The 15,661-nt window shown below is 37.5% G+C and overlaps 1 protein-coding gene across 1 annotated transcript in view; it reads left to right on the forward strand.

The window, feature by feature from the left end:
* Nucleotides 1–15,661, forward strand: part of LOC132562237 (uncharacterized) — a 101,390-nt gene that overhangs the window by 68,783 nt on the left and 16,946 nt on the right. Inside the window, exons 11-12 of the mRNA XM_060226972.1 lie at nt 988–1,437; nt 8,964–9,052. Coding sequence (XP_060082955.1) covers nt 988–1,437; nt 8,964–9,052 — 539 coding nt within the window. The remainder of the gene's footprint in view (nt 1–987; nt 1,438–8,963; nt 9,053–15,661) is intronic.

Consider the following 15,661-nt stretch of genomic DNA (forward strand, 5'->3'; position numbering starts at 1 on the left):
GCCCCTGGAATATAATTTGGTTTTTATTGCATGTTTAAGCAACTTGGATTTGTTAATGACCTGCAAGAGGTCTTGAATGGCCAATTTGTCTGCTGGGTTTAATCTTATATAGCCCTCGATATCTTTATAGCCACCAATAACTGTTGGATTATCACCAGGTAGGTTTAAAGACGGGCCATCATATTCACCCTCTCTAACGACATGTACATAAATTTACCTGTATGTCATCACTTGATAATACCAGTCCCTGATTGATTTCATTAAGGATGTAAAGTTCATTATCTTTAACGTATAAGATCAATCTGAATCTCATTGAACTTTACAGTGACAGAATATTGTAGTGTTACAACCATTGAGAGGCTAAACCTTCAGTCTGAGGAGGCCCAGCACAAAAGTGTGCACAGAAAACCTGGTCACATAAAGTAACTATTGAGTTTGGTGAAGGACCTTCATTGGGTTCCACTGTTGTTTACCTTGGTGGAATGGGTGATCTGGACACTGTGGACAGGTTTAGTCTAGAACCCTGGGTTTAATATCAGCACATCACAAGCAATATTGTGTACAATAAGAAAATGTAAGGAAGGGAGGCTGAAAATCAATGAAGACTGGAACAAGATGTGACATTAAGCTAGTGTTGTATATGGCCATTTAAGTCACTATTCCACCTACTTTTGGAGAGATCTGGTATCATAAACACTGAGACACATAAAGATTAAGTATTGAAATACAGACCAAAGGAGGACTTCCTCTATAAATACTCTCCAGCCACGCAAAGCAAACACACAGATTGATTTCATTGGATGTTATCCATAAACAAAGTGGGACTCTAAAGCATATTACTACAGTGATTCTTTATGTGAAGTCTAGTCCATCTGTCATGGTGCTGGACTAGCAGGTAACACTTACAACTAGGTAAGGCTGAAAATTCAGAATTTGATGACTGTTGTTGGTTGTTACACTCACCATATTGTTTCATGTATTTTACAGATACCTATTTATCAGGACGTCAAGTTCCAAGGCCCATGACTGTGAACTCTGCTGAACAACCAAGCATACCTGAAGGTCAAAGTGTAGAGGTCAAGGAAACAAAAGGTGAAGGAACAGGTCAGCCAGAGGCTACTAAGGAGGCAGTTTCTTCTCATTTACCTGAAGAGAGTGAAGAGATTAAACGCCAAGAAATAATTTCTGCTTCTATACGGACAACAGAAAGGGACTCAACAGAGCCCTCTAGTGGTGCTGACAGCACACAGCCAGGGGAGATTAATACTACCTCAGCAAACGTAGCAAATATGGACACAATTGACAACTCAAGTTTGTCTGCAGAGCAGAAGGCTGCCAACCGAAAGGGAGACGAGTTCGTGTTTGGTGTAGCAGATGAGCATGGTAAACAGGGAGAAGTTGAAATAGACACAGCAGACCAAGAGGATGCAGAGCAAGGTAACATTACATAGTGACCATCCAATATTTCTTGTATAATTAGTTGGTATCTTTTACCATTGTTTCCTGTACAGTTAGTTGGTCACTTTGACCCGTTGTGTTTCCTGTACAGTTAGTGGGTCACTTTGACTGCTGTTTCCTGTACAGTTAGTGGGTCACTTTGACTGCTGTTTCCTGTACAGTTTTTAGGTCACATTGACTGCTGTTTCCTGTACAGTTTTTAGGTCACATTGACTGCTGTTTCCTGTACAGTTTTTAGGTCACATTGACTGCTGTTTCCTGTACAGTTTTTAGGTCACATTGACTGCTGTTTCCTGTACAGTTAGTGGGTTACATTGACTGCTGTTTCCTGTACAGTTAGTGGGTCACTTTGACCCGTTGTGTTTCCTGTACAATTAGTTGGGTCACTGTTCTCTCCTGTACAGTTTTTAGGTCACATTGACTGCTGTTTCCTGTACAGTTTTTAGGTCACATTGACTGCTGTTTCCTGTACAGTTTTTAGGTCACATTGACTGCTGTTTCCTGTACAGTTTTTAGGTCACATTGACTGCTGTTTTCTGTACAGTTTTTAGGTCACATTGACTGCTGTTTCCTGTACAGTTTTTAGGTCACATTGACTGCTGTTTCCTGTACAGTTTTTAGGTCACATTGACTGCTGTTTCCTGTACAGTTTTTAGGTCACATTGACAGCTGTTTCCTGTACAGTTTTTAGGTCACATTGACTGCTGTTTCCTGTACAGTTTTTAGGTCACATTGACTGCTGTTTCCTGTACAGTTAGTGGATCACTTTGACTTGTGGTATTTCCTCTATGCTTTGTAGGTCACTTTGACTGGAGTTTCCTGTAGTTTGAAGGGTCATTTTGACTGGTATTTACGGTTCATTTAGCGGGGTTACTTTAACCAGAATTCCTGTATCTAACGCGTGTTTTTGACCACAAGATTTTAATATGATATGTTTGAGTTTACACTCTACAATCATAAAAAGAGTTTGGTGTACTTTAAAGAAACATGTACATGAAGCAAAAAATTCTGGACAGCATCAGGTGAATGGATAATATATATAGAACTAAGGTAATCAGTTTTCCTAAATTTAGCATTAATGCACAAAACTTGCCCTGGTATGCCTTAGTGTGCTGGCGCCAGTTCATTGATTGGGTTCAGGGAAGGAAAATGTCTTAAACTGATCCTTATTATTGTAATGAATGTCGTACATCAGGCGGTGGGTTGTTAGATGTCGTCAGCTGTCTTACAGTCCTTCTCACACTGAGATCAATACGACAGCATCACACTCCAATCATCAGCAGCCATTTTGGTGATGTGCTATCTATAAGTATCTCCGACATTAATGTCAGTCTGGAAATCTTATCTGGTCCAACTCTTGGAGAAATTGAGTCATCAATTGATTTCTCTATTATGTCACTCTATAGTATATACCTTTACCAGTGATTATAGTTCACTGATGTTATAAATAGCATAACTAGAGATATTCAATATAGAGGATTAGTCAGGTCAGTCAATAGGGTACAGGCTTCTCAGGCCAATCTTCCAAGCAACCACTATTGTATGGATTTTAAAATCTGGCTGCCATCTTCTCATCTCTTGTTTATAAAGAGTGTGACAAAATTATCTCTAACTCATTTAAGCAGGTTATCAAAGAGGCTGAATTGTACAAAGGATGGTCTGTGTACAGCTTTCCAATCTGTTTCTGTACTGGGCTGTCATCCATACTCCAATCTGTTTCTATACTGGGCAGTCATCCATACTCCAATCTGTTTCTATACTGGGCTGTCATCCATACTCCAATCTGTTTCTATACTGGGCTGTCATCCATACTCCAATCTGTTTCTATACTGGGCTGTCATCCATACTCCAATCTGTTTCTATACTGGGCTGTCATCCATACACCAATCTGTTTCTGTACTGGGCTGTCATCCATACTCCAATCTGTTTCTATACTGGGCTGTCATCCATACTCCAATCTGTTTCTATACTGATCTGTCATCCATACTCCAATCTGTTTCTATACTGGGCTGTCATCCATACTCCAATCTGTTTCTATACTGGGCTGTCATCCATACTCCAATCTGTTTCTATACTGGGCTGTCATCCATACTCCAATCTGTTTCTGTACTGGGCAGTCATCCATACTCCAATCTGTTTCTATACTGGGCTGTCATCCATACTCCAATCTGTTTCTATACTGGGCTGTCATCCATACTCCAATCTGTTTCTATACTGTCATCCATACTCCAATCTGTTTCTATACTGGGCTGTCATCCATACTCCAATCTGTTTCTATACTGGGCTGTCATCCATACTCCAATCTGTTTCTATACTGGGCTGTCATCCATACTCCAATCTGTTTCTATACTGGGCTGTCATCCATACTCCAATCTGTTTCTATACTGGGCTGTCATCCATACTCCAATCTGTTTCTATACTGGGCTGTCATCCATACTCCAATCTGTTTCTATACTGGGCTGTCATCCATACTCCAATCTGTTTCTATACTGGGCTGTCATCCATACTCCAATCTGTTTCTATACTGGGCTGTCATCCATACTCCAATCTGTTTCTATACTGGGCTGTCATCCATACTCCAATCTGTTTCTGTACTGGGCAGTCATCCATACTCCAATCTGTTTCTATACTGGGCTGTCATCCATACTCCAATCTGTTTCTATACTGGGCAGTCATCCATACTCCAATCTGTTTCTATACTGGGCTGTCATCCATACTCCAATCTGTTTCTATACTGGGCTGTCATCCATACTCCAATCTGTTTCTATACTGGGCAGTCATCCATACTCCAATCTGTTTCTGTACTGGGCTGTCATCCATACTCCAATCTGTTTCTATACTGGGCAGTCATCCATACTCCAATCTGTTTCTGTACTGGGCAGTCATCCATACTCCAATCTGTTTCTGTACTGGGCTGTCATCCATACTCCAATCTGTTTCTATACTGGGCAGTCATCCATACTCCAATCTGTTTCTATACTGGGCTGTCATCCATACTCCAATCTGTTTCTATACTGGGCAGTCATCCATACTCCAATCTGTTTCTATACTGGGCAGTCATCCATACTCCAATCTGTTTCTATACTGGGCAGTCATCCATACTCCAATCTGTTTCTATACTGGGCAGTCATCCATACTCCAATTTGTTTCTATACTGGGCAGTCATCCATACTCCAATCTGTTTCTATACTGGGCTGTCATCCATACTCCAATCTGTTTCTATACTGGGCTGTCATCCATACTCCAATCTGTTTCTATACTGGGCAGTCATCCATACTCCAATCTGTTTCTATACTGGGCAGTCATCCATACTCCAATCTGTTTCTATACTGGGCTGTCATCCATACTCCAATCTGTTTCTATACTGATCTGTCAGTAGAATTGTCTGTAGGTACTCTAGTCAGTTACCATACTGGGCTGTCAGTAGAATTGTCTGTAGGTACTCTAGTCAGTTACCATACTGGGCTGTCAGTAGAATTGTCTGTAGGTACTCTAGTCAGTTACCATACTGATCTGTCAGTAGAATTGTCTGTAGGTACTCTAGTCAGTTACCATACTTGGCTGTCAGTAGAATTGTCTGTAGGTACTCTAGTCAGTTACCATACTGGGCTGTCAGTAGAATTGTCTGTAGGTACTCTAGTCAGTTACCATACTGGGCTGTCAGTAGAATTGTCTGTAGGTACTCTAGTCAGTTACCATACTGGGCTGTCAGTAGAATTGTCTGTAGGTACTCTAGTCAGTTACCATACTGGGCTGTCAGTAGAATTGTCTGTAGGTACTCTAGTCAGTTACCATACTGTTTTGTCAGTAGAATTGTCTATAGGTACTCTAGTCAGTTACCATACTGTTTTGTCAGTAGAATTGTCTGTCTGTTGCATTACAGTACAGTATACTCCTATCTGTATTTCTGTAAGTCAGTCGTAGATCTTATCATTGGTTGTCATTGATTCCCAATCTCTATTTCTTGATCGTGACCAGTTTTCCAATTAAGCTGTCATAAAATTAGGTTTGGATGACTACACAGTTTTATCTCAGGAAAGAACGGCTTTAAATAAACTTAATGTGTTTTGACATGGTAATGGATTTCTTCCTTTGTTTGCTTGATTTATCACTTGATGAACAGCGAGGGTGATTCTGTGGCAAGGTCTCTTTGTAGTAGCTGGTCACTCCCTCACTGAACAACAGATGAGAGACTCATCGCATGCCATTCAGGGCGACTCATCGCATGCCATTCAGAGCGATAAGGTTAAAGTGTCTTGCCCAAGGACACAGTCATGTCAGCACAGACCAGTCCCTTTCTCAGTTTCCATGAAAGACAAGACCCGCCATGGGAAGGAAGCATTGGACAACACAAATTAGATCTTCACCTGTAAATACTACATATAAAAATACTATTAGACACTCTCAGTTAACAGGGTTTATGTAACTTCAAATAGACACCCTCAGTTACCACAGTATCTATAACTACCTGTAGACACCCTCGGTTACCACGGTATCTATAACTACATGTAGACACCCTCAGTTACCACGGTTTCTATAAATACAAGTAGACCCCCTCAGTTACCATGGTTTCTATAAATACAAGTAGACCCCCTCAGTTACCAGGGTTTCTATAAATACAATTAGACACCCTCAGTTACCACAGTATCTATAACTACATGTAGACACCCTCAGTTACCACGGTATCTATAACTACATGTAGACACCCTCAGTTACCACGGTTTCTATAAATACAATTAGACACCCTCAGTTACCAGGGTTTCTATAAATACAATTAGACACCCTCAGTTACCAGGGTTTCTATAAATACATGTAGACACCCTCAGTTACCACGGTTTCTATAAATACTAGTAGACGCCCTCAGTTACCACGGTTTCTATAAATACATGTAGACACCCTCAGTTACCAGGGTTTCTATAAATACAAGAAGACACTCTCAGTTAACAGGGTTTATGTAACTTTAGCATGATACTACTGACCACTAGTAGACACATGTCGTTACAGAGGTAACTCTTGCTAGATATACAAACAGTTCAGTTAGTTATAAGGCAGCCCAATTACAAACAGTGTTTTATAGTCAAAATACTGGAACTACAAAAATAGCCAGTTTTATTATCTGTGATATTTACATAATCACAGACTGGAATGTCCTATATAGTGTAAACAATGAACTTCTAACTTTACTTAGATACACACTGTGTTGTTGATGTAGTGATATTTGTGTAACGAATGTTATTGTTTTACACTTAAAACATTCTTTCACATATATGTAATTTGGTCTTTATGTTTTTGTTACTTCAATCAATTAAGCTAAACACAGGGACTCTCAGGTTATTTGAAGGTTATAGAACCGTTTATCATTACACTCAGTTCCTATAAACATTCCTCCATTGAACTAGCAAATACTGAATTCCTCCACATCTTAGGTGTTTAAGATGTGTTTAATCCATTGACAGCCATCAACAGTTTTGTGTTAGACACATTTTGCCTGAGTTACAAGGAATGATGGAACCCTTACAAGGCTCATATCTGGTGTGTGTTGAATTCAATGTGTATTGGACTCTGTTTTCAAGATATTTGTAAACACGACAGAATTTTCATTCCTTATTACAAAATGATAGAGAAGCATGCAGTGCTGATGTGTTGCTCTGGTATTGATGTCGTCTCCTGTGTAGTAACTTCCCTATAGGAACCTCCCTACAGGAACCTCCCTATAGGAACCTGCCTGTAGGAACCTCCCTATAGGAACCTCCCTAAAGGGACATCCCTGTAGGAACCTCCCGATAGAAACCTCCCTAAAGGAACCTTTAAATTTGCATTTTCACAGTTTGATACTAAGACTAGCAGTATGAATATTTAAATGGGAAATAACAGTAGATTTCAAATGAAATATGCTGAATATGTAAAGTTGTTTTAATAAATTCTTAGCTTACAATATATAATGCATGTCTATGGCATTTGCACATCTAAAGAAATTCTTCATGACATTAGAACCAATGAATATTTTATGTGTACGTTTAAAGCTCTTCAGATAGCCATGAGACAAAGAGGATTTTCAACATTTCAATTCAAACAAATTAAGGATTTCAATATCAAGTAGAATGTATGATCTAAGGTCACGATAAAGTAGATAAAGTAGATAAAGTAGATCCCTATCTTCAATCAGATTCCTGGACTTTATCATATTGATGAATTACTTTATTGTCTCTAAAAAGAGTTTCTGTTCCACAACCATCCATATCATGCACTGGCTTCTTGATCAAAACTAGCTGTTAAAGATTATTAGTCTGACCAGGTTGTCATTGTGTTGCCTGACAAATCTTGTCTTTACATGTCTCATAGTCCTGTTTGTCAGTGACAGAGCTGGGGTCAACATTACAGATATGAAAATTAGTTCAATCATTTATGAGCTGATCCTATTGTGCAAACCCATTGTCTAAATCCTTTTTCAGCAGGTTCGTCTTCAAAACAGGTCTACTCTGCGTTATAAAAGGTTTGGTGAGATAACAGGCATGCTGGCTGTCGTTCTGCTTTCAAGATCACAGTGGTCAAACGTTCAAAAACTCTACATAATATTTTTGATGGTGTAAAAACTCAGAATCATAATATGTGGGTATGTTATGTAAATAAGCATGCCAAATGCTGATTTTTTTAGTTACTGACCTGGGTCAGAGGCAAATTTGGATTGTTACAGGTACAAATGTAAACTTAATTAGTCATCTTCGCTGGCCACAATTGCAAGATTTGGCCAGCTTAGCTTAATGAAAGATATTACAAGATGCACAAAGTTGTCTGACAGAAATGACCTACTCTTATATAGTTACTGATACGCAACTGATTGGCGGTATCATGCCAACAATATGTTATCATGATTGTCTTTTGGGATTTGCCATTTCACGGGAGCATATACAATATCTTGGTCCTAACATAAAAAAGGCTGATACTTGTACTCTGCAATCATTTACCAGCTTATGTGGCTGCAGACCGATAATTGACACACCATCCTTGTACATTGGCCTTGCAGAATCAAGAAAAATACTTTAAAGTCCTCAGTCATAAGTTTAAAATGTTACAAGCAAATATACTACCCCATGGATGTTGTGCTAAAAATGAAAAAACTATTTTCAATATTTGAAGAAAATGATTGGCTATGATTGGTTATTATCTTGGTAAGCAATTTAACAGGCACTTTAGATCTTTTCGTTTAATTTGTGACCCGACAAGTGTGCTTTGGTATTTAACACCACTGATGAAAGCTGTTGTGTGCTCTGATATAACCAAGATACTTACATGTAACACAGATGTCTTTCAGTTGAAAGTGATGTAATGCATGAAATGGAGATGTCATACATACAAATAGATAACTGTACAAGAGAGTAAGCAATGATTTATATGTTGTCCAATAACAGGGTTTGTTTTTTAACATGACATTAACTGTATGATGTTTTTTATGACATTATTAATTTTTAACAAATTTACAACATGATTTGACATTTTATTTGTAGCTGCTCTAAAAGGAAATGTTCGTAAAGCTTCCATTAGTGAAAAGGTAGAGAAGTCCCGAGTATCTCAGGCCTACATAGAGAGTATAAAGGTAAACCGAAAGTCACTATCTCTGTAGCATGTAATGGTATAGTCACCGTCTGCACATCCCATCGTTTCCCGCCATTTCTGTTGTCTAACAGTGCCCTCTCTAACAAAGCATGAACACTATATATTATACACTGTATGTTCTTGATGAAAATAAACTTGCATATTTCCTAATTTTTTCAATATTTATTCTCATGTTATGTCAATTTTAGGTTCTGGTTATGTCGAATTGGTCATGAGTAATATCAAACTAGTATACACAACCGCAAGTAAATGAAAACACCTGTTTCTCATCACATAATGGATGTTTCTCTTAAGTTACATTTCGGATAGGATCATTATGAGAAATACAGATAAATACAAGCTTAAAGTGCATGGTCATGAATTTGTATTTTTGATAGAGAGTTAGTAAACAGATGTTGTCTGTGGTAGTTATTGTATAACCATCAGCAATGCTCTGACGCTACCACAGCATTCCTTACTGTGATCCAATACAAATGGCTTCACAGAATCATTTCCATTTCTATTTTAGACCCAGAAATCTATTTCTGTCGTCCCTGTGTTTTTCATCTTTCAGTTTATATCAGTTCGTATTGCTTGTTGTTGAGGCTACAAAAATTTCAATTTTAAAGGATTACAGTATACTCATTGACATCTGAAGAATATTTAACACAAAAAGGACTCCTTCCTTGAGCATTGATGGTGTGATTGTGTGTCCTGTAAAATCTACATCAGACTGAATCTGATTTAAGCAGAATTCTTTGTAGGCACATGTATCAATTTTGTACATGATTTCTAACACTATATTGTATTTGATGTTGTAATATGGTTTCTATTCGTAGTTGTGATAGAGCATGTCTTAATTCTCCACTAATCTGAGGACTAACATTCCTGCTTGAACTCATGTTATTTTTGTAAAATGTGTACTAAAGTATATATTAGGTAGCACTAACCTGTAGAGTTTTGTGGTGGAAACTCATGAATCACTTATCACTTATATCACTTATCACTTATTTATTAAAACTTAACTGATAATGCAAATAAACAACAATATGATTGTTCCAATAGATTGTACTGTTATACAGAACCATGATATCTAGTGATATATTACATGTGATACAGACCATGATATCTAGTGATATATTACATGTGATACAGATCATGATATCTAGTGATATATTACATGTGATACAGACCATGATATCTAGTGATATATTACATGTGATACAGACCATGATATCTAGTGATATTTTACATGTGATACAGACCATGATATCTAGTGATATTTTACATGTGATACAGACCATGATATCTAGTGATATTTTACATGTGATACAGACCATGACATCTAGTGATATTTAACATGTGATACAGACCATGATATCTAGTGATATTTTACATGTGATGCAGACCATGATATCTAGTGATATATTACATGTGATACAGACCATGACATCTAGTGATATATTACATGTGATGCAGACCATGATATCTAGTGATATTTTACATGTGATGCAGACCATGATATCTAGTGATATATTACATGTGATACAGACCATGATATCTAGTGATATTTTACATGTGATACAGACCATGACATCTAGTGATATTTAACATGTGATACAGACCATGATATCTAGTGATATTTTACATGTGATGCAGACCATGATATCTAGTGATATATTACATGTGATACAGACCATGACATCTAGTGATATATTACATGTGATGCAGACCATGATATCTAGTGATATTTAACATGTGATACAGACCATGATATCTAGTGATATTTTACATGTGATGCAGACCATGATATCTAGTGATATATTACATGTGATGCAGACCATGACATCTAGTGATATTTTACATGTGGTACAGACCATGACATCTAGTGATATTTTACATGTGATACAGACCATGATATCTAGTGATATTTAACATGTGATACAGACCATGATATCTAGTGATATTTTACATGTGATGCAGACCATGATATCTAGTGATATATTACATGTGATACAGACCATGACATCTAGTGATATATTACATGTGATGCAGACCATGATATCTAGTGATATTTAACATGTGATACAGACCATGATATCTAGTGATATTTTACATGTGATGCAGACCATGATATCTAGTGATATATTACATGTGATACAGACCATGACATCTAGTGATATTTAACATGTGATACAGACCATGATATCTAGTGATATTTTACATGTGATGCAGACCATGATATCTAGTGATATATTACATGTGATACAGACCATGATATCTAGTGATATTTTACATGTGATACAGACCATGACATCTAGTGATATTTTACATGTGATACAGACCATGATATCTAGTGATATATTACATGTGATACAGACCATGAAATCTAGTGGTATTTTACATGTGATTCTATACATGAACTTTGTATATAGGTATAATTTGCCTTTCATTACTCCTGAATTGTTTTGAATTAATCAGGTGTAAAAATTGTCCTGATCTCTGTAACTAAGTCTTATTCCTTGTATGATAGTCTATTCTTTGTATATTTATCACTTTAAGGCCATCATTACCTTTGGGATCATAAAATTTTACCTGTAAGCAATCAAGAGACAAATTTTTGAACAGGTTGCTACTGACTATGATAGTCACACATCAATGTAGAGTGATAAAACATCACTCAGCTAGAATGTTTTCATCAGAATGTCATTATGAAATGTTAGAATAGTTTGTGAAATCATTTTCCCAGGGGTTATAGCAAAGCTATCTCTGAAGTGAAGGAGAAGATTGAAGAATCCTGCAGGCTAATTACTCTGTACTACAGTATCCATTGACTGCGTCACATACTTTCATAACCTGCTTTAATTATTTACCTGTGAGCAGGTTTTGCATGTACACTGTCAGACAATGTCACTGCTATGTATGGTGAGGAGGAGGATTTTATGCATGTCTGTGATTCACAAGTTATTTTTAGTTTTTAGCTCATGTATCAAACTTCAATGGTTCATTGTCTTCACCACCTCAGATATCACAATTAAACCTGCCCACTACAGCTGAAAGGATTCAGAGGGTGATGTCAGAATCAATTGAGATTCTGAATTGACTTTGACAGTATAGAGGTTGATAGGTTTCTAGGATCTAGAGGTCAGTGTTTCTCAAAATAAAACAAATGTATGAATCAGACTCATATTGGTTTTCATCACGATACTGAACATATATAAACTCATCTTTCTTTGTAGTGATGATGACAACAATGAAATCCAACATATTGGTACCACATTGCTTAATCAAATGTTGTTTTGCATCATTCTAAATATCACTGGTCAGAGTCAGTGGTCACTTGTGTTATTACTACCGTTCTAGGTATTACTGGTCAGAGTTGGTCAGTTTGTCTATTGTAGTTCAGGTATCACTGTTCAGAGAGGTCAGTTTGTCAATTATATTTCAGATATCACTGGTCAGAGAGTGGTCAGGTTGTCTATTGTAGTTCAGGTATCACTGGTCAGAGAGTGGTCAGTTTGTCTATTATAGTTCAGGTATCACTGGTCAGAGAGTGGTCAGTTTGTCTATTATAGTTCAGGAATCACTGGTCAGAGAGTGGTCAGTTTGTCTATTATAGTTCAGGAATCACTGGTCAGAGAGTGGTCAGTTTGTCTATTATAGTTCAGGTATCACTGGTCAGAGAGTGGTTTGTTTGTCTATTATAGTTCAGGTATCACTGGTCAGAGAGTGGTCAGTTTGTCTATTGTAGTTCAGGTATCACTGTTCAGAGAGTGGTCAGTTTGTCTAGTATAGTACAGGTATTACTGGTCAGAGAGTGGTCAGTTTGTCTATTTCAGTTCAGGTATCACTGGTCAGAGAGTGGTCAGTTTGTCTATTGTTGTTCAGGTATCACTGGTCAGAGAGTGGTCAGTTTGTCCACTGTAGTTCAGGTATCACTGTTCAGAGAGGTCAGTTTGTCTATTTCAGTTCAGGTATCACTGGTCAGAGAGTGGTCAGTTTGTCTATTGTAGTTCAGGTATCACTGGTCAGAGAGTGGTCAGTTTGTCTATTGTAGTTCAGGTATCACTGTTCAGAGAGTGGTCAGTTTGTCTACTTCAGTCCAGGTATCACTGGTCAGAGAGTGGTCAGTTTGTCTACTTTAATCCAGGCATCACTGGTCAAAGAGTTTAATCTGTAGGTTATATCCCCTAGTCTAGGTATCACTGATCACCGTGTGGTCAGTTACCATCCAGTTTTCTGAATGTTGTGACATTTATGGTAGGTTTTTAACAGATCTGAGAATGCCTGTTTTAGACTGGTACATGTGGTTCAAATTAAACCAACTAGATTGCCAATGGCTGTCAGGTAACTATGGCAACAAGACATGTGACAAGATCTAGTACCATAATTTGATTTGTGATAATAAAAGTCCTAGCTTGCAGTAGCTCCATTTGTGTCCACTCTCATTATTTATTTGGTCACCCAAAAGAAGTTGTGGCATTAAGAGCTTGGATGTATATGAAGCACTGACAATTATTGTAATGGTACCATTCATAGTGGCATTGCACCTGAAGCATGAATAAAAGATGACATTTCAGAGAATTTTACAGGTTTGCGTACTCATCTATCAGTAATTTTCTGAAGTATTACCTTAAAACGAGAATTGAGCCAATCAAAGCAGATTGTATATGTCAGACTTGTGGCAGTCAGTGGTGCTAGTTACCATTAGATTAGGGCTGGTCAGTGGGGGTCTAATGTAACGTTCATTATCAATCAGCTTGAAAATACAGTTTCCTGTACCTGTCAATCACATCCCCTTGACTGGCCATATAAGGGTAAAAATCAATTAAATGTCCATGTACATGGCCAGACCAGGCTTATAAAACATTTGATTGGAGGTTTGCCACAATTTTCTGACAATCATGCTGTGTATCAGACTGGGCTGTAACTTTGACAAGTGTGGTCATCACAATTAACATCTTTAGGTCATGTTGTGTCAACCGGCTTCTGTACACTGTCTCCGCAATGACAGTATGTCAGATCAGCTACAAGAAACACATAAACCATCTGTATTTCTACAATTGTTGAACAGCTGATCACTGGCTATATGTATTTTCTCCTTACATCGGCCAATATTGATCATTTAGATATAAGGCAGCATCATTGTTTTCAATGCATGACTATCAAATGCTAAAAATAGATTTTCATAGAACTCAGCAAAAACAAATTTTACTTCACTTTACCAGGCAAGGCTCAACATGGTATCTTTATCATAAAAAAGTCATCAAACTGTCACGTTAGAGTTGATGAATCTTTCTTTGGTTCAGTCTTTAAAGCAGCTATTTTAGGCCAGAAATATGAGACCAAACTTCCCAATATCTTCAAGACACATTTCAATAGAAAGTAATACTACAGGTATTTCTGTACCTCAGGCAGGTAAGACAATTGTGTCAGAGACAATTTAGAATTTTGTAGTGTCAGTATAAAGCAAAATGCATTATAATTATTGGATTTTTTTACTAGGAAGTCATGCACATACCCAGCTGTGTAATGCAATGAATATACCTCCTGCCTGGAAGCTATCTGGATAATTTTCAGTAAGGGGATATTGTTATTCTGCATGACACCAGTAATTGCTAGTGTTTGAAATATTTTATCATGAATATTATATTAAGTCCAGTTGTGAATTTAACCTGTAAAGGAACTTCACTCCCTGGTGACCTAATGTGCCTGGTACAGATAAAAAGGCTACATTCCATTCTTCTACATATTGAGGATGTTGTTTGTTGTTTTGTCTGATTGTTACTAGGTTCGGATACAGATTGTTACTATATACAAGTACACGTTGTTACTACTAGGATACAGATTGTTACTACTATGTTAGGGTACATGTTGTTACCAGGTTAGGGTACGGATTGTTACTAAGTTGGGGTACATATTGCTTCTACTAGGTTAGGGTACAGATTGTTACTAGGTTAGAGTACATATTGTTACCAGGTTAGGGTACAGATTGTTACTAAGTTGGGGTACATATTACTTCTACTAGGTTAGGGTACAGATTGCTACTAGGTTAGGGTACATATTGTTACCAGGTTAGGGTACAGATTGTTACTAAGTTGGGGTACATATTACTTCTACTAGGTTAGGGTACAGGTTGTTACTAGGTTAGGGTACATATTGTTACCAGGTTAGGGTACAGATTGTTACTAAGTTGGGGTACATATTACTTCTACTAGGTTAGGGTACAGGTTGTTACTAGGTTAGGGTACATATTGTTACCAGGTTAGGGTACAGATTGTTACTAAGTTGGGGTACATATTACTTCTACTAGGTTAGGGTACAGGTTGTTACTACTCGGTTGGGTTACAGATTGTAACTAGGTAAGGGTACAGATTGTTTCTAGGTTAGGGTACAGATTGTTTCTAGGTTAGGGTACAGATTGTTTCTAGGTTAGGGTACAGGTTGTTACTAGGTTAGGGTACAAGTTGTTACTACTAGGTTGGGTTACAGATTGTAACTAGGTACGGATATATATCTTTGACAACTAAAGATCATCCAATTTCAGTTTTCTGTAACTTTCTCATTATGACACAATGACTATTTCAAAAATGAATTAGTAATCTTGCCT

Source organism: Ylistrum balloti, unplaced genomic scaffold, assembly GCF_031769215.1.
Source record: "Ylistrum balloti isolate Yb309-2 unplaced genomic scaffold, AGI_CSIRO_Ybal_v1 Utg371384, whole genome shotgun sequence".
Taxonomy (NCBI): domain Eukaryota; kingdom Metazoa; phylum Mollusca; class Bivalvia; order Pectinida; family Pectinidae; genus Ylistrum; species Ylistrum balloti.